Source organism: Equus asinus, chromosome 24, assembly GCF_041296235.1.
Source record: "Equus asinus isolate D_3611 breed Donkey chromosome 24, EquAss-T2T_v2, whole genome shotgun sequence".
Taxonomy (NCBI): domain Eukaryota; kingdom Metazoa; phylum Chordata; class Mammalia; order Perissodactyla; family Equidae; genus Equus; species Equus asinus.
The window spans coordinates 59,784,991-59,804,701 of NC_091813.1; the positions used below are offsets into that span (position 1 = coordinate 59,784,991).

The 19,711-nt window shown below is 38.8% G+C and overlaps 1 protein-coding gene across 3 annotated transcripts in view; it reads left to right on the forward strand.

Annotated features, from left to right (window-relative positions):
• RSPO3 (R-spondin 3) overlaps positions 1 to 19,711 on the forward strand; it is a 91,068-nt gene that overhangs the window by 15,333 nt on the left and 56,024 nt on the right. For all 3 annotated transcript variants that reach the window (XM_014853320.3, XM_070496359.1, XM_070496358.1), the window contains exons 2-3: positions 15,750 to 15,941; positions 17,515 to 17,661. In XM_014853320.3, the coding sequence (XP_014708806.1) occupies positions 15,750 to 15,941; positions 17,515 to 17,661 (339 nt within the window). The remainder of the gene's footprint in view (positions 1 to 15,749; positions 15,942 to 17,514; positions 17,662 to 19,711) is intronic.

A 19,711-nucleotide genomic window follows, 5' to 3' on the forward strand; every position in this document is an offset into this window, starting at 1 on the left:
GTGAAGTTAGGGCTTGAATTCAAAAGCATAAGTTTCTCTTTGTACTTTCATGGAGTTTTTTAGACCATACTTTTAAAAAGCTGACAAGTGAAAAGAAAGTTCTGGTTGGGGGAAAATATGGGGAACAATTGAAATTAAACTTAGCCCTAATTAAAACAGCATAAATTCATTCATTCACTCAACAGCTATTTATTGAACATTTAGTATGTGCTGGATTACAAAGTGAGCACCACACACTTGAAACCTGCCATCATAGCATGTCACAGTGGTTAAGGAAAGAAAATACAAAGCCAGAATTAAATAGTATTCGGCTTAAGATAAGTTAGAACTATTAGATACTCTTTCTAAGCTGTATAACATTTTTTTAAGGCTTGTTTAAATAGAATTGGAAATTAATTAGTTTACCAATGAGCCTGATGCACACCCAGACTTTTCTCTGGAAAACAAGGATACTAGACAGCATGTGGGGATGAAGCAGGAAGGTGGAAGGAAGATCAACTGAAAACACTGGAGTTTATTGGGCCTCCCAGTATTTTCTTGTCTGAAAATTTATGACCAATGAATAGGAGTCATCATTTAGCATGACGTGTGTGACAATCATCGGAAGTATGCTATGCGCACTGTAAACGTAGTTGGCATTGTTAGATAAAGCTTGTAATGGAATGGCATAGTTTCGCTGAGCAAATTTCCATTTTCGGCACATTGACTAATTTCTATAGTGAACTTTCACACTAGTTCATTAAGTGGAATTACTTTCACCAAACAAACATTAAAATATTGTATGTTTAAAAATAGTGCATTTTTGTCCATCTCTCCAAGGCATTTTTCACCCCTTTTATGGTAACCCCTTGACCACTACGTGGAGCATACAATCCAATCTACTTAAAGCACCAGTTTGGCAAACACATGTCAACAAGTTATTTGGATTTCTTACATAAGGCTGTTGATGACCTTTCATAACATCAATTGACAGCTTTAAAGATGCCAGTTGCCAGAATTCAGAGTCTTGAAAACAACATGATCCAGTTCTTTTCTGTAGGTCATTAGTAACTTGTGAAGGGTTTTGAGTAAAGAAAGGTAACTATCAGGTATTTTTATATGTGTTATCTCCTGTAAGTCTCACAACAATCTCATGCTATGTTAACTATTTGTAAATGAAGACACTGAGGCTCGAAACGATTAAGAAACAAACCAAAATGACATGGCCAGAAATGGTACAACTCAGTGTACACCCAGATCGTCTGACTAAGACACAGCTTTCCCCATTACACGCTGCTTTCCATTAAACCCATGAAAGGAGAATGCCAGAGGAGGTTTAAATCGGGGAGAGTCCTTTTCTGCAGCTGAGATGGAACTACTAATGCCTCCTTAGACAAAAAGTGAGGGTGAGACAGAGTAAGCCCGGCTAATTGACAGAAGTGGTTACTTGGGAAGTGCATTGAGAAGACTTTAAACTGTTTTTAAAGCAGGGGCCTGATAAGATCATAAGGATTGTTCTTAAAAGCTGTCTCTAATTGCTAAATGGTAGCAGTAGTGGGGGTGGGAAATAGAAAGCTGCCAGCGCTGTTAATTAAGGAGGTAGAATCCATAGGAAAGGGCTTGGAGATGTGGACGAGGAGGGCTTCTAGATTCCTGCCCTCAGCAACTGGATGGTGCCGTTTACTGAGAGAAAATACTGGAGAAAGGGCATGTGTAGATTAGATGTACGACATGTTGTAATAGCCAGGAAGACTCGGGGGAATAATGGATGCAGAGGGCCTTCGTGTCACTGAAGAGGAGAATGCGAGACCAGAGAAGTAAGTTACTAGATTGAAGTCACCTTGCAGTGGAGCCAAGAGTAGAAACAACTCTTGTGGCCATTCTGTAACACCAAATGACGCACAGCAGATGCACCCAAGGACTGACGTTCCAGGGAAGTGCTCTGTGGATCTTCTGCAATCTGATATCTTATTTGTTTAATTAATGGTCATTTCAAAGAGAATTATCTGTTCACTCGATGGAGATTTATTTCACAATCTCCTTATTTCCTTATTCCATGAGATCCAAATCTTACAAAGTTACTATAACCTGTTGCCCTAGTCTAATATGACTCATGATACGGCACAATTTAAAAAAACAAGCCAACTACACATACTCTCATCAAATACAGTTGTCAGTTTTCCCATCAAATGTATTCTTATTCTATTCCTGGGAATGGTTAGGTTCAAATCTGGCCCTGAGTTGGCAAAGTATCATTATGCCCATCATTAACAATAACATCAATATAATTTTGTACAGCTTATAAACACTTTCCCATCATCATCTTATCTGATTTTTTTAATACCCTTGTGAAATGGGCAGAGCAGGTTTTACCATTCTCATTTGACAGATAAAGTTCAAAGATGTTAAGTGATTTGTATAGTGTATTATTTGTATAGTAACACAAAGTGGCAGAACTCAGCCTCAAATTTCTTATAGGGGTATATTTGTTTTGTTTTACAAGTCCATGGCCTTTCCTGCATTGCTGCAATCCCCATTTATCTTCTGTGAAGTTCCTACTATCAGTATCATTTCTTTGGGTTTGATGATAAAGGCATGTAAATTAGGGGAAATCTGGGTTAAGATGAGATTATTCTTACTGGCTGACAAGGTGAACTGGTGGATCTTTAAGGTCCTTTCCTATTTGAAGATCAGATGTGAGCCCATGGGGTGTGGGGGAAGATACCCAGGGAAAAGGGTGCCAAATGAACTATTTTAAAGACTGAACATGAATGCTTTCAGATCTAAGAATAAAATTCTAAGTCCATGGCTCCCTTCGTAGTCTTTCATAGCTAAAGGAAAATAAAAATAGAGACTTGTAGTGATATGCTATTTTGGAAAATGATTAAGAAAAAAAGTTCCAATTTTGCTATTTCACTGTCTATAATCATTATTTTTGTTAGATATAGGGAATGAATTAGGATGCAGAAATTAGCTAATAGTGAGCCTTCTGGTGAGACAGAAGGTCCAAAGCAGCATACCTGTTGGGGTGTGATAGAAAATGAGCCATGTTGGATCTCTTTTTGTAACAAAAGGTTTGGGCTCAGTAGTCTAAGTATAGATTGATCATTTATAATAGACCACCGGAAAATTTGTTTTATCCAGTGGGGAAGATGGAAAATCAGAGCAATAATTGTCAGGTGTCTCTGCTCCTACTCTGGGCAATTTTCCTGACCAACTTTCCACGTCCTGTCTCCACAATGACTACTCACCCAGGACTGAACATCAGAGAATGATCTCAAACACTGGATGATGTAATGGGATATTGCTGTTGTAAGAAATTAAGCTTAGCTCCAGCATTTTAGCTCTCTTTGACTTTGGAAAACTCTTAGATTCCGTACCTAAATTTGTGCATGCTCTGGTGTGTTGAACTGCTGTGTTGGAAGTGTCCCTCCAACTGTGTGTTCTGACCTCCTATGATGCATGAACAACTTTTCCTAAAATTCCATCACCTTTCAAAACTGTGATGTTTCCTTGTTATCTTCACAGTAAACTCCTTAGCCTGCTATTCATACTCTTTATGTTTATTCTTAACTTTTTCTCCCCTCCATTTCACACCATAAGTTTTACTTTTCAGTCAAACCAAAAAAAAAAAAAAAAAAACCTGAGGAATTCCGCTAATGCTAGGTGATCCTAGTCAAAGTACCAAAACTCCATAAGCCTCAGTTTGGGGTTTTTTTGGGGTTTTGTTTTATATAAAATGAAGGGGTTTATTTATTGTTTCTGATTTATTATGAACCTGTTAATATGCCTAGTCCTGAGCTATATGTCTGGAAGACAAAGGAGGAATAAGAAGTCCAAGCCCCCAGGACCTCAAAATAATCATTTTACCTGCTTTTCTCCCTGCCTCTGTCACCTATCCATCTAGTTTAATATTTAAATCCCCTTATCTCAGTTAATTACATTATTTTGTGGCTGGTCTCTCAAGTTAGAAAACCTCAAATCAACTTTTATTACTCCTTCATTTGCCCATTTAAAATTGATTGTCAAGTCCTGTCAATCCTGCCCATTCTTCTTTGGAAATAACTTTAAAATCCTCTTGTGCATCCCACTAATGCTCTTCCAGTTCAGCTCACAGCCATGCCAGGTGCAGAACGTAACATCCTGCTGACTGTCTCAACTTGTGGACTCTCCTCCCCAGTGACTCGTCTCTCTGCCGTCCCAGAGTATTTTCTTAAAACCAAATTAGATCATGACACTGATTTATCCGTAAACAGTTCCTCCCAATTACATATAAGATTAAGTTCAAACCCCCACCAGGTTTCCCCTTCTTTCTCAAAATCCAGCTCGAAGAAAGAAGGTGCTTCGAGGAGGTTAGCAGTTTCCTTCCTGCCCAGGCCTCGTACGGAATGTTTACCACACTGGCTTTACTTTGCTTATGGTCTCTCACCATACTTTGAACTCCTAGCTCTTATCCATCTTTCCATCCAAAGCAGCAAGCATTGTTTGACAAACTGCCTCAAGGAAAAAGGAGAAGACGTACTGGGTGTGCTTTACGGTAGTAGAGCTTCCGGAAAGACAGGTTTACGTTCAATATGGGGAGAAGTTTTAAAATGTTCAACATGAGCAGATGCTGTAAAATAATTATGTTGGCTGCCCCTAAATATCATACGATTTGTTTTGTTAGACATGGTTAAATAGACTGTTCTGGGGAAGCTGTTTGAACTAAATCCCTCTAAAGTTCCAAAGGTTTATGATTCTATCAGCTGGAAGATAATGAACTGTGTGGACCTCGGTGTGCTCATCTGAAATTTGGGAGAAGGAAGAGATCTGAGGTCCTTTTAAATTCTAGTTATAGTCACCATTCTTTCAAATATTCTTGATGTATTCCTACATAAACACTTGTTTATAACGTTTTCTCTTTTCCCCCTTTCATTTGTCTAAGTTTTTCTTTTCCTTCAAGTCCTATAACTATTTGTAACTGCTCCCATGGTCTCCAAATACCTCAATCTTCAGTCACTGCTCCTGCCTTTTAGTTTCTTGTGCACTGAATTTCTAGTCTATGTATTTGTGGCCCTTAGAATACAAAAAGACTATTTTACTGGGGCTGGCACCATGCTATGGTGGTTAAAGTTCGTCATGCTCTGCTTCAGGGGCCCGGGTTTCTGGGTTCGGATCCCAGGAGTGGACCTACACCACTTGTCAGCCATGCTGCGGCAATCCCCATACAACGTAGAGGAAGGTTGGCACAGATGTTTGCTCAGGGCCAATTTTCCTCAGAAAAAAAAAAAAAAAGATTCTTTTACTAACTGTATTGTAGGTTTCTTGAGTGAGAGACCATGTTTTGTCTCTCAGCCCCTAGAAGAGTATTTCCAGTAATCACTGAATAAAGACTTATTTGTGAAGATGGCAAGGATGTGATACTGAAAGTGTGGTATTTGTCTCACATCCACCTGGGGTGCTTCTGATAAATGCAGCTACCTAGGCCCACCTCTTCATCCCTGAAGCAAGATCTTTGGAAGTGTAACCTATGTACCTGCATTATTAAAATGTACTCCAAGTCAACTTTACACACAGTGAAGTTTTAGAACCACTGGCATAGAACTGCAGGTTCTCTACACTCTTCCAGGATCGTTTTTATGGCCTGCCTTACCTCTTTCAGTCTGTTTAAGCAGGTTCTTGTCTTCAGTGGGTTGCTACAGACCCAGAGGGCTTCGTGCCCAGAATGTTTTGTGAGGCCCCCATTGATTGAAAGCTATGTCTGCATTTCATAAAAAGTAGCCCTGCCTGTGACTGTTAGTGAGTCCCTGGCTCCCTGAGTTTCCCCAAATCTCCTGTGTTAGACAAGCACCGGCATCTGCCCTCTCTCCAGCTTCCTTGCTTGCAGTGTTTTGAGAGAGTTATTATTGACTAAAGCTCCCAGCCGCCTGGAATAAGAGTGGAAACAGCATGAGGATTAGTTAATACTTCTTGGGTAAAACAAAATGTCTTAGACCTACTGATTTGTAATTAGTGCCCATGAGAGTGCCAGGTGCTTACGGACGATCTCATTTACTAACCCCAGGATCTATCACGTAGCTATTCCCGCGTTACAGATGAGGAAGCCTAGGCTCACAGAGGTTAAGCAACTTTCGTCTAAATAAATAAGCAGATTGTGAACTCCTTGACACAGATTATTGGTTTTACTCATTTTTGGATGCTCAATAACGAGCACAGTGTCTGGATGTTGGATAATTCATTTAAATGACTAGCTGGATGGAGAGAGAAATTTTGGTTATTCAGATAGTAAATATCAGAACTCTGTATGAGTCCAAAGCCACTTCTCCACCGCCCAGTGCCTGTGCTCCTTTGAGAGGGATGCAGGGCTTATTTCTGACTTAGGTGGCAATGCAGTGAGTCGTGCATACAAGTACAAAAATGCCTCATACTCACAAAGGTGCATATCAGCACCTTCTGTTCTGTCAGCAACTTTATGAATCTAGGAGAGAAATCCGCTTATTTTCTCTGCACAGCATCTTAGAAGTGCACATAAAGCCGGACTTATTTAATGGTATACCCACTATTTGCACATCTTCTTGTGCCTGCTAAAATACCACAAGCCCCTCACATGCTGTTTGCTTATGCTAAGACCTCAGCCATCACATATGCTACTTTAGCATGCTGTGTGGCAGGAAGATCCAAGTTTGTCCAGAATATAACAAAGTAGAGTTTGTTTTTAGCACAAACTGAAGTTTGTTTCCTTCAAGAATGTGAACTTAGCAGTTATGGAATCACACTCATGCAGATTCATTCCCATTAAACTATCACATTTTCTGTTTATGTTGATTTCTAATTAATTCTCTCCTAAAAAAAAAAGGGGGGGGGGATGGCTCTCTCAGCCAGACCAGAGCACATAATGATTCCCACTGTTGGATGAACACTGTTGGATCTGTCTCATGAAAAACGCTGTTATTACCACCCACTAACTCATCAACAGGTCCTGGCTCTCTACAGAATCTGGGTCTCCATTACCCCTGTCCACGCCCTCTTGTCCTCTATTCACCTCCACTTGGGAACATGGCCACTTGGAGAAGGGGAGGCTTTCCCTCCCTTAGCAACAGCTGGAGATGCTGATGCAGTCCCTTATATTTTACACCCGTAGCAGAGTGCACTAACCTTATGATAGATTTTCTACTAGTGGTTAGGAAAAAAAACAACTATTTTTGGTTCTGCAAATACTTTTGGTTGTAGTTTCAGTAGCAGAATCAACTATAGCTGTCTGGTAGGTCGCAATATGGTTTTCACGACTTTTGAAGAATCAACTTTAGAATTAGCCCATAGATTATTAATTCATTTGATGGACAAAAGAACATAATATTGACATTCTAAAAGGAAGTTCTACTAAAAGTGAAACTAACGTGTTGTCGCTCTAAATTATTTAGACTGTGTCAATGAGCATCACTAATGGCAAGAATTCAGAAAAATACAAAAAAGCTTATATGTAAGATTGCAAAATGTTTTACTTTTTATTTTCTTTATTTGTTCTTACGATCTCATATATTTCATAACTTTCCTGTTTCTCTTCACCACCATCACCGCCACCCACCCCCAAACACAAACACTCTAGTAAAAGAAATTGAACATTTAAAACCCCAAAGCAAACTAAAATTACTGCTAGAGAGAGATAGGAGGAACAAAGGAGAAAGGAAATGTTCCCAAGAGCAAAGAACATGTAGATCGAGGCACAGTCTCTTCAAAGACTGGAACCTGAATGTAAATTCCTAAGTTGTGGCTGGTTAGAACTTCTCCTCTAATATAACATTGGTAAGAGAACATGTTTTCATGGAATACAAGATGCCGGCTTGTTCCATAACCCATAAAATTAACAAAAATTAAAGTGAATAACTATAGCAGGCAAAATGTGTTCTTTCCTTTCCTTCTGATATTTGCTTAGCAACACAGAGTCTAGATGCACTTCGCATGTAGTCCTGGCTATTTGCTTTGGTCCACAAGGGTCCATAGGATCTGGCTCAAAGCTCATCCCTACTGCTCACAGCTCTGCAGCCTCACTGGTTCCCTTTGTGCTGCTCCTCATGCCTCATTCTTTCCACAGTTGTAAAAGTTTTGCACTTGCTGATGCTCCACTTGGAATCAGGTTTTCATGGTTGCCTCGTCATTCTCCATGTCTCAGCTAAAGGGCAGCCTTCTCAAGGGGCCCTCGCTGACCACCATATTTCAAGGAGCTCCCCAGAGTTATTCTCTGCCTTACCCACGTGCTTATTCCTTCACAACACTCATCACAATCTTTAATCACTTAATTATTTGTTTACTTGTTTATTAACTGATGAACATCATGAGGTCAGGGACCAGATTATCTTGTTCACGCCTCCATTTTCTGCATCATGTTGCGTTGGGTATATAGTGAGTTATCAGAAATTTTTGTTGAAAACGTTAATTACAGTCTCCACAATGTACATACGATGCAGCCCACTTTTTCTGGCTTTCATTTCTAGTCCTGATACTGCAGCCTGTGGATAGACAAAGAACCGCCACCAGCCACCAACTTGGCGTCTAGCGACCAAATATTCATCATATCTTAGATTTCAGGAATTCTATATCTGCCATCATTTGCTAGCCATTTTCTTAATATTCTGAGCTGGCTTGATTTTAGTGGAAAGTCTAGCTAATTGCTACTTAATGTTAGGTCTGTTTTATTGCTGTGGTTTTATTTAAAGTATTTATAGAATATAAATATTAGACTCCCTTCGGAAATTATTATTCAGTAAGAGAAAGAGAAAGCATTTCCAAGTTCTCCAAGAAATAGTTTCCATTAAAAACAGTATGTTTCCCCACATAATAACGGTGGAGCTCTAACTGGACTGTGTTCAGCAGCTGGTGAAGACATTCCTCTCTGAGACTGTTAGGAATTTTACGAACCTATTGGTGTGGGCACAAACTTTGAGAATACTCAATGTTGATTCACTGGGACAAAAGATGTGGCCGATTCTCTTATCCTAAGGGTTTCAAGTCAATTAACGTCTGTGCTTTGACTTTGATAAAAGACCAAATAGAACCTGTGTGTCGTGTGTCTAATTATGTATATATATACATATAGGTACATGTACATACGCATACACAAGTGTACATTAGTATATTTAAATAACATAGGTGAATTTTAATTCATTTAATGATTAAAACTATCAGATGACACAGTATTTCAAAAATAGCAAAATCTATAATAAGTTTGTATATATAAACATGTGGCTCTTTGAACAAATTATTAGTCAAAAATAATAATGCAGGGCTGTGATAGACCCCTATTCATTCAGAGATCATCATTTGAGAATACAAAGGAGTGCCGTATATCAAGAAGTAATTATATTCACTCAAAGAGCGTTTGATATTTTGCTGTCTATACGTGACGCTCTCAGACTGCCCAAATGGTTGTGGAGACCCAGTCGTTAGAAGCTTTAACTTAGGAACGAATAAGAAACATTGACTCTCAATATGTTCTGGGGTTGATTCAATAGAATTTGAAAGAGACTGCCAAGTAATTCAAATTTTTAACATTAGATTTCTCTTAAAGCAAATATTGCCAAACATTCCAGAGGAACCATGAAACATCTCTTTCTGTGACCATAACATTACATTAAACTTAAAAATTATTCTATAACAGCCAAATCCCAAGACATGATAGAAATGTTCTGTCCTAACTTAGACAAGAAAAAACTCTACATTTTCTCTAAGTGAATGTGTAACTCAAGTCAATGGCACCTAGAAAAGCCTTCATTATTTTATTTTGAATGATTTATTTTATAATTAAGCATTCTCAAAGTGTACGTGATTTGAAACTTGATTTCTTTACCATATGTTCATAGGCACAGCCCACTTAAAATCAATTATTATGGATACTTTCTGTTAAATATGTTTTTGCTTTGACATCTTTATTATTTTTTTTTTCTTAAAGATTGGCACCTGAGCTAACAACTGTTGCCAATCTTCTATTTTTTCTTCTGCTTTTTTCTCCCCAAATCTCCCCAGTACCTAGTTGTATATTTTAGTTGTGGGTCCTTCTAGTTGTGGCATGTGGGACGCCACCTCAACGTGGCCTACTGAGCGGTGCCATGTCCACGCCCAGGATCCAAACCCTGGGCCGCCGAAGCAGAGCATGCAAACTTAACCACTAGGCCATGGGGCTGGCCCCTATTATTTTTTAAACACACAAATAAATAACTTATCTTTTATATTTATTGCCTTCATCCATTCGCTAATCAAAAACTCTTTATTTAGAACCTATTTGATAAGCAGCTGCCCTGTGTAGAAGCTGGGAATTATCAAGAAAATTATGAAGAATTATGAAGACCCACCAGAGTCCTGCCTTCAAGAAGCTTCCAGTCAGTGTGAATGTCCTCATAAAAGGAGAGGACATGGAGGAAAGAGCAGACATAAAAACAATTTAGATCATAGAATCCCATTAATCTCTTCTCCCTACCTTTTTTCTTAAGGCCACTACATAGAGAAGAGCAGGCAGTGAATGTTGTGAAGACAATAAAGCTTTAGAGAGAGAATCTGTATGGTTGTTTTTCCCTTCGTTTTTTTTCCTGGTGAGGAAGATTGGCCCTGAGCTAACATCTGTTGCCAATCTTCCTCTTTTTTTTTTTTCCTCCCCAAAGCCCCAGTACATAGTTGTATATCCTAGTTGTAGGTCATTCTATCTTCCATGTGGGACACCACCACAGCATGGCTTGAGGAGTGGTGAGTAGATCAGTGCCCAGGATCTGAACCGGTGAAACCCTGAGCCACCAAAGTGCAGAGTACAAACTTAACCACTCGGACACAGGGCCAGCCCCAGAATCTGTATGTTTTTTGGTTAAAAATGACTTTTATCAAATTTGTTAATTTATTAATTTTGATTATCTTGAGCTATAAAATCAATGTTTCTTTCATGTATTTAGCACTTTCTTTGAACTTAGTGAAACCTGTTTTTTAAACCTAAAGTCTATTAAATTTTGTACTTCTGGAAATTCTCTAGCCACAAATCCATGACCATCAGAGGTAATTGGCAGCATGCAATAATGGATTTCTTCCACATGGCAATTTACAATAGACGTTAGTACATTTGCAGTTGGGCTTTAGAAGGGGATTAAAGTAAGGCAAATCCTTGAAGCTTCACTTAAATTGTTACAGAAACAGAACCTAGATTCCAATGCTGCAATCTGTTTGGTATATCATAAAATTTGAAAATAACGAGCCAAAGATTGTGTATTTACTACATACTCTACTACCATTTAAAACTCTATATTCTGGATGTTTTCTCAAAAAAGTTGAATTAAGTCTCATGACAATAGCCCATAAGAACTGTTGCATCAGTTACACATCATGAGATTACCAAATAGGGAAAAAGTAGGAAGCTTTCTTTAACAGCTAGAGAAATTGAAGTCAGTTACTCAAGAGAGTGTCAATGGTTCGGACACCGAAAACTGGCTTAAGTTATGCATAATGTATATTCTTTTGATACTTAACCTTCACATACAAGTCGAGAAAAGATACTTTCTTCTTTCCCAATTTTAGGGAAAGATGCTAATTTTACCATGTATTTGACACGTCTGTAACCAGAAGTTCACAATTTAAAGTTCCCATGAATGCTGCCCATTTTTCCACTAATATTTACCCACATTACACATCTAAAATTTGTTGTTGTTATTAGTACCATCCAGTCAATTCCAACTCCCAGCGCTGCTGTGGACAGAGCGGAACCCTGCCTGGTCTTTCGGTGCCATCCTCTCACCTTCCAGCGCTCTATCACAGTACTCCACTGCTATCACTTAGATATAAAGAGATTGGTACCAGAGAGCAAAGATCTATGTTCTAATCTTCAGTCTAAACTCATTATTTGTCCAGTAGTTTACATCATCTCTTTGAGTCCTAGTTTGGGGTTTCAAAAAAAGTAGTGGTGATAGCTTTTACCTTTACTAACAGCAATTACTACAGTTCATTTAGCTATCTATGAGATGCATGCTTTGAAAGCAAAAGTGGTATAGAAATGCAAAGTATTATTACGATTAGCTGATAACGTATCTTTTTCTCCTACCAAATGTCCTTTATTTTGGACTACTTTTCCTTCTTCCAGCATTCTTCAGTGCCTCCCCATTTCAAGATGTCTTCTCTAATTAAGTAGTTACCACCAGACCCTCACATGTACATCGCTAGCAACCATCACAATATTAAGTTCCATCTATTAAGTATCATTTTCTGGATGTTTCATAAAACCCGCAAAATCAATGATCCCAAACCATGCTTATATTTGTAGATGTTTTTATTCTGTGTACCTTGCCCCAGTCCTCCAGCTGCAGGCTTTTACTTCTCCAGCCATCCTTATCTCTTTTCACTGACTGGAACTTGAAACATGCCTTTGTGAATCTCTCTCTTATTTAATTCACATTCTGCTGGTCACCATATTTGATTGAGTCCACCTCCTAAATATCCTTGGACTATGCATCTCTTCTTCTCCACCTTACACTGCCTCTGCTATATTTTAAGCTATCGTCAGTCTATTACCTTGGCCACTACATTAGTCTTCTCCAAGTTTCTGTGCCTGCCGTGCTACCAGAAAAATTACCTTTCTAATACAAATGTGATCATATCACCCACCAGATTGAAATCCCACATATCTACAGAATAATTTCCTTTGCACAGCCCACAAAAGTTCCTTAATCTAGGCCTACCCATGCTTCCAATCTTCTTCATATTCTTCACACCTCCATTAACCACTACTTATGCATCAGTTCCATCAAACTCATACCAGTTTCCTTGATGTGGGTAATTGTGGTGTTCCCTCCTGTAGCCCCTTAATGGCCTCTTACATACTGATAACTTCAACTCATTTTCTAAGATTTAAATTCAAACATTAGATACTCTATGAAATCTCCTACCACCAAAACCTTCATTGCTCATATAAAATAATAGTACAAAAGCATTGTTTGAAAAAGAGTCATTCAGAAATATAATGCAAAGTTATTATTAGAATGGAAATAAGAAGAAACATGACAACGTACAATTCTATTTTCTGTCTTACAATCATAAGACTTTAAGGCTGAAAGAGTTGTTACAGTCAATCCAGACCAAAGTGTTCTGTGGTTTCCATATAAAAAGTAAAACTTCTGGCCTCAAGATGAAGTTTGGGAAATTTGTATCTAGTTGTGTAATACTGACTGTATAATCTGAGTGATCCTTACACAGCATTCAAGAAAGCCATCACTATGCTACCCAACTGTGAAAAGAAAATTTGGAATCATAGAATCTGAGCTTGATGGTCTCAATGTTCCTCACTAACCACAGGGTGCTACTTAAATCTTCATGAAGAAATGAAATTTGCCATCATTTGTACCTGCCCATATTCAAAATTCCCTGATTAAAAACAAACAGGAATTTTCTTTGCCAGTTAAAACGATTATATTTTCTTTACTTTTTCAAAAATCTACTTTGTCAAAAACTTTTGTCTAAAAAGGAAAAATATGGGGGAAACAAAGCAAGCAAAAAGAATGATTGTAGCACAATGTGTGAGAAGACAAAAGTTTTAACAAAGGAGTTGAGCAAGGCACTTCTGGCATAGCTCATAATTTCAGTGGAAACTGTTACCAATCGTCAGACACATATAGAACTCTCTCCTGGAGAAGTTTCCAAACATCCAAAACCCAATTTTTTAAATAAAATTTATTTTAAGGTGGATCAGTTTTGGAGGCTCTGAACATGTAAATCATATTTACTTTTATAATTGATCTATTTAAATTATATCATAATTGACAAAAGTTTTAAAGTGCATAAAATTACAATTGTGCTTCCTTGGAGCAGCTGCATTTCAGAGATGGAGATAGATTGGTGTGGACCAATTCAATCCATCTTCAATTAAACTCAGAGTCACTTGCTGCCCCGAGCTGGAGTGATTTTCTTGCAAAGTGAGGTCCTCTTTTCATAGACAGTTGTTTTGAAAAGGTTTTACAGGTTTTTACCTACACCTCTTGCTTCTTGAAATGGGCCCATTAGATTCTGAACACATGGAGCTCTCTTTACTCCTTTACTTTTTAGGGTCCGCCCCCTTTTTAAATGTGTACACATTTTCTGTAAGTCTCCGATGCTGAGTTACTGGCATGAAAAATGACCCCGTTACTTGGAAAGCAGTTTTCACTTACAAGTCCCCCAGGTCCTATAATGTGTAAACCTCCTGTGCCACTTTATATGTCTGCCCCACCCCACAGAGGAGCATGTACAGGAAAAGCAGACTCCCTTCCCCCACACATTTCCTCAGTTTATTTACAAAACGTCTTGGAATGAGAATGAGCTGCTTGTGGTTCCTGTGGCTGATTCAGGGATGGTTTCCTCTAGACAGAGGATGCTGGTCAACCGTATGACCTCTCTGTAGCTAGCCCGTGCACTGCTGGGGTGAGGCTGACTGGGCTTATGGATACCCCCTCTAACTCAGCCCAATGGGGTTTGTTTTTGTGGTAGAAAACTTAGCAATAACCAAACATCACTGTTAAGACAGACTTAATAATGGTAAGATCCATCGGAGCCTAACCCTCCCACCATCAACAAAAGAAGTCAGAAATACACTGGGATGTCTTTGCACTCCTGTGCATCAAACTTTGCTTCTGATAAGGGTCAGGACTTTTCCCTTCTGGATTCCTGAAAGGGCAACAAAGCTGTTAATATTGTATTTGAATAGAGAATACATTAGCAGGAGAAATCATCCCAAGCACCAGCTACGTGAGGGATGCTCCTTAGTCAGCAGTTTTCCATCAGCTCACACATAGGTGTCGACGACCAGTTAATATTTGTAAAAAGGTTCAGAGTTCTGAAGATCTCAAGTAAACGCGAATCTTCCAAATGTTTGTTTCTATTTGTTCAGACTTGCTGATGAACACTCTCACCCCACACATTGGTGACTCTTGGAAAGCTTGGAATTCTCAGGAATATGTGTAGCGGTACTTCTTAGTGTGGACTGGTCACGTCCTGACCAAATATATATTTCACTTGAGTAAATGGAATGTGAGGGCACAAAAACTGTAAGACTTCTCTCCCGAAAGATAAACTGTTGAACATAAATTATTGTAAATACTCACATATGATCCATGTGGAAATACTGGTAAGATAATTATCACATTTTCACCATCATATCGATTTGAAATGATAAATATTAAACTTATGTGAGAAGAAATATTTCAGGAAAGCATTGGGGGGGTGGGATGCTGAATAGCTATATAGTTTCAGAATCAGTTTGCATCGGATCAAAGAGTAAAATTGTGCTAAGACCATAGTTGAAAAAAGATATCCTAGAATGTAGTGTCCTTGAGTAAGTCCTTGAGTAAGGACTCAAGCCCTAGCCTGTGTTGTCATCCCTTCTTGAAAAAATTAGAGGCGTACGCTTTCAGCCACCAATAAATGAAAAGCAAAACTAATGTGTATTGATTTCAATGAATGAGCGCAAAATTACCCAGCCTCCAATCTGCCAGAATGCTAGTTCAATGAAGATATTTTCACTATATTTATGATCTATAAATAGTTTGAGGCAATATATTCTTATTTTTCAAATGCTCAAATTTTAAGAACTTTGAAATTAAAAACAATATATGTATGTATTACAGGGAAATACCAGATTGCAGAAAAAAAGAGGGAAAAAAAATCCCAACTCATTTATCCATTACCACCCAATTGAAAGCTAAGAAAGAAAATGTATATTCTGCCCAGAGAATGTCATAGAACTCCTCTATTTGTGATTTAACCTTTGTTTTGTCTTTCTCTATTTGTCCCCCCAGTGCATCCTAACGTCAGTCAAGGCTGCCAAGGAGGCTGTGCAACGTGTTCAGATTACAATGGATGTTTGTCATGTAAGCCCAGACTATTTTTTGTTCTGGAAAGAATTGGCATGAAGCAGATTGGAGTGTGTCTCTCTTCATGTCCAAGTGGCTATTATGGAACTCGATATCCAGATATAAATAAGTGTACAAGTAAGTGCTCATACAAAATTATGTTTTTATCTCATCCTTGGGGACTTGCCAGATTTGAAATGGCCTCTAGCATATTTGTGATATTCAATGTCAAGTAAATAATAATATTTACCTGATAATTAGGCTAAACCATACTTGGACTTAGCCCTCAGAACAGGAAAATTTTCACACTTAAAAAAACGCTCAAGTTTTATGGGGTTTTTTTTTTTTCATTATAAAAGTGAAAACTGAGAACACGTTTATAACTCATTGAACCTATAGAAAAGTACTGGAAGCATCAATACCATCGGGGTTCCCTTGACCATCCCAAAATCTAAGTGTTTATAACTCAAAGAATCAATTCAGGTATTTTGGCTTCAAGAAGGATTTCAGTATAGCAACTGAAACATTTGTTTATCAGCTGGAAATAAATGTTGCAAACATTCTCCTTATCACCTCTCCTCTGTACCCTGAAGGTCTACTCTCTATACTGCGGACTGAGTAACCTTTCAAAATGTGCATTAGGAAATACCGCTCCTCTATCATACGCCATATCACTCATCTGTGACTGCCGCCCAAGCACGTTGCACTAAGCTCCCTGGCCTTCTTACAAGATCTTCCCACCTCAAGGCCTTTGTGGTTCCGTCCTGCACTCACTGTTCTGGCAGGTTGGAAAGCTCTTTGCCCACACCTTTGCTTGGCTGGCCCTCTCCTTTTATTCCAGATTCTGCTCATATGTCATCTTCTCAGAGAGGCATTCTATGACCATCTTACCCAAAACAATCAACCTCTTCCCCTTATCAGTCCTTTTCCATATCTTTTTCCCTATCTTTTGTTGTTATTTTTTCCAGAGTACTTATCACTCTGTAACCATATGGCCTGGTTTCAAAAACCAGTCTGCTCTGTGGTCCTGGGCTAGGTACATAACGTTTCCGAGCCTCAGTTTCCTTATCTATAAAATAGGAATCAGCATAAGAGCTACCTCACTGGGTTGTTGTAAGGTTTAAATGGCTTAATATTGTAGAATACTCGTAGCAGTGTCTAACTCATAGTAATCACCATATAAGGGTCAACTATTGTTATTCTTTATTGTGTCTCCCCTCCTAGAATGTAAGCTTTGTGAAATCTGGACTTTATCTCTCTTTTGTTCCCTGCTGTCAACCAATACCTAGAATCATCCTTAGCACATAGCGGGCAATCAAATATTTGTTGGATGAATGAATGAATAGACTTCAGGAACAGCACAAAGGCAACATCCCAGCATATTTCATTAAAGTTCTGATGGAATCATTTTCACTATCATTTAATGTCAAACAGATACTTGGTCTTATAAACATTCTTGGCAGTAGACATGTTGCCAAAAACTTTTTCAAAAGGTAATCAGTACAATAATTTGGAAATCAGTGACTGACGGACGTCAACTAAATGACTGTGGAGGAATCCTTAATTCAGTCTGGCAAAATAGTTTTGAATCCTAAGTATCTGTTTGACACCAAAGTCTCCCGTGCCTGTGGGGTAGGCATCCAGACCTGGACTGACCATAGTTAAGTGAAGATAATGAAAGCGTATTTCTCTTTTCTTTTTTTTCTTTCAGAATGCAAAGCTGACTGTGATACCTGTTTCAACAAAAATTTCTGCACAAAGTGTAAAAGTGGGTTCTACTTACACCTTGGAAAGTGCCTTGACAGCTGCCCAGAAGGGTTGGAAGCCAACAACCATACTATGGAGTGCGTCAGTATCGGTGAGAAGGAATCTAAGATTTAGAAAGAATGAGAAATGCCTCAGATGGTGATGTCGGTCTCCATGGACGTGCTGCTCAAAGTCCCATTGCACAAGAACCTGCGGGCCTGTCTCTTACAGGCTCTCTCCATCCTTCTTTACAGAGACACCATCTTAGTGGTGTTCCCATAGCTTTACCCAGTATGTGTCACAGTGCAATTTAACACCCGTGGCTGCTCCATTATTTCTTATTCTCCATTCTGTCAATAGCTGTTTCAACTGTTCTGATCATTATAGATATTTTTCGTATGATTATTTACTGAAATTTCACTTATAATAATTATATATATACTTACATATATATAATATATAGATTACATATTTATTTAAACTTGATTTTTTTTTTCACTTGAGGAAGATTGGCCTTGAGCTAGCACCTGTGCCAATCTTCCTCTATTGTATTTTTGTTTGTGGGTTGCCACCACAGTATGGTTTTGATGAGTGATGTAGGTCCACGACCAGGATCCAAACCTACAAATCCTGGGCCCCCAAAACAGAGCACACCATACTTAACCACTACACCACAGGCCGGCCTCTAAATTTGGTCTTGAACTAAATTTCCACCTTAGGGCAAGAGTTTCACAAAACACTAGGTCTGATGTCAACCACTGACCAAAATTATTTTCCAAAAGGAGAAAACATAGTCTCTGGATGCAGCCCATTAATACTCAGTAGATGGATCAACGACTCAGAGAACTGGAACCGAAGAAGTTAAAAATCACACTTTTTCTCTCACCCTGCTTTGCTGAAGTGTCCTGCTTGCACAGGTATTCAGAAACAAGGAGAGGATTTTGGACTTACTCAAACTGACAGACGGACACAGTCCCAGGGTCTGACTAATTGCAGGCTGAATTTCCTGGAGGGGAGGTCCCTCAGACAAGTTGTTTGTCTAAATAACGGATCACTGTCAGGCTATATTTTCCCTCTTTTAAATGTGGTGCAGCTACTACAGCTACAAGTTTGATGAACAGTTGGGGAGCAGATGCTAAACCAAATGGGAAAACAGCATACTAAATCTCAAAGTCCCCTGGGCAACAGCTACAAGAAGCTTTGATGCTGCACCGATGTTGGCACATGCACACAAATGTTCTCCCGATTCAGTACAAGATAGTGTCCAGGACTCCCCTGGGGTCCCCACAGACAGATCCATTCAAATCTAAAGTGCTGGAGTAATAACTCTAAAGTGGTGATTTAACCATTTCAGATCCACACGGAAAATTTACTTCTAAGCAAAGTTTTTGAGAGGATGAAATAAATAGATGATATTTTAAAGATCATTTCAGAAGCATCTGGAAAACAACAATCCTGAAACAGTTCATGGCTCCTTTTGGTCCAGTCTTTTGTTTTTTCCCCCTCTAGTCAATAAAGACACAGAAAAACAACTTAGTAATAGGGTAAAAGATACATGAGAAAGCACTGCATGTTCATCTCTTTGTAGGTCCTGAGGGCTGATGATTAGAGGTAATAAGTTCCAAACAGTGGAAAAAATAGGAACCAATTCTGTGGCACATTCAAGGACAGAAATTCGGGATGAGTTGCAGAAAAGTTTGTGGTATTTCTCTCCCCAGGAAAGAGGGCACAGGTTTAGACTGTCTTAGTCGTTGAAGGCGCAGCATTCAGTCCTTGAAAGTCTATTTATCCTAAATGTATTAACGCTTTCCTATCACAGAGGGCATTTAATACCTGGCACTGCTGGATTAGCTATGAAAATTTACTGGTAATTTATACTACTGTTTAGACAAAGACTAGGTCTTAACATAACTAAATTTAAGAAATTTATATATTTTAGAGTAAGGGTTAGCAATCTAAAGGCCATTTAGTACATCGGGCTCATTGAACAGATGGGTATAAATGACCTAGGACATAGTAATAGCATAAATCAGTAACTTTTGTTTAGGGCTGGCTCTTGTGGCTGGCTCCATAAGGCAGCTCTCATCAAGCAGCGCCTAACCTACAAACGCTATATGGGCCATGCCCATGGGCTCGCTCCAGAATTTCATGAAAAAGGATGA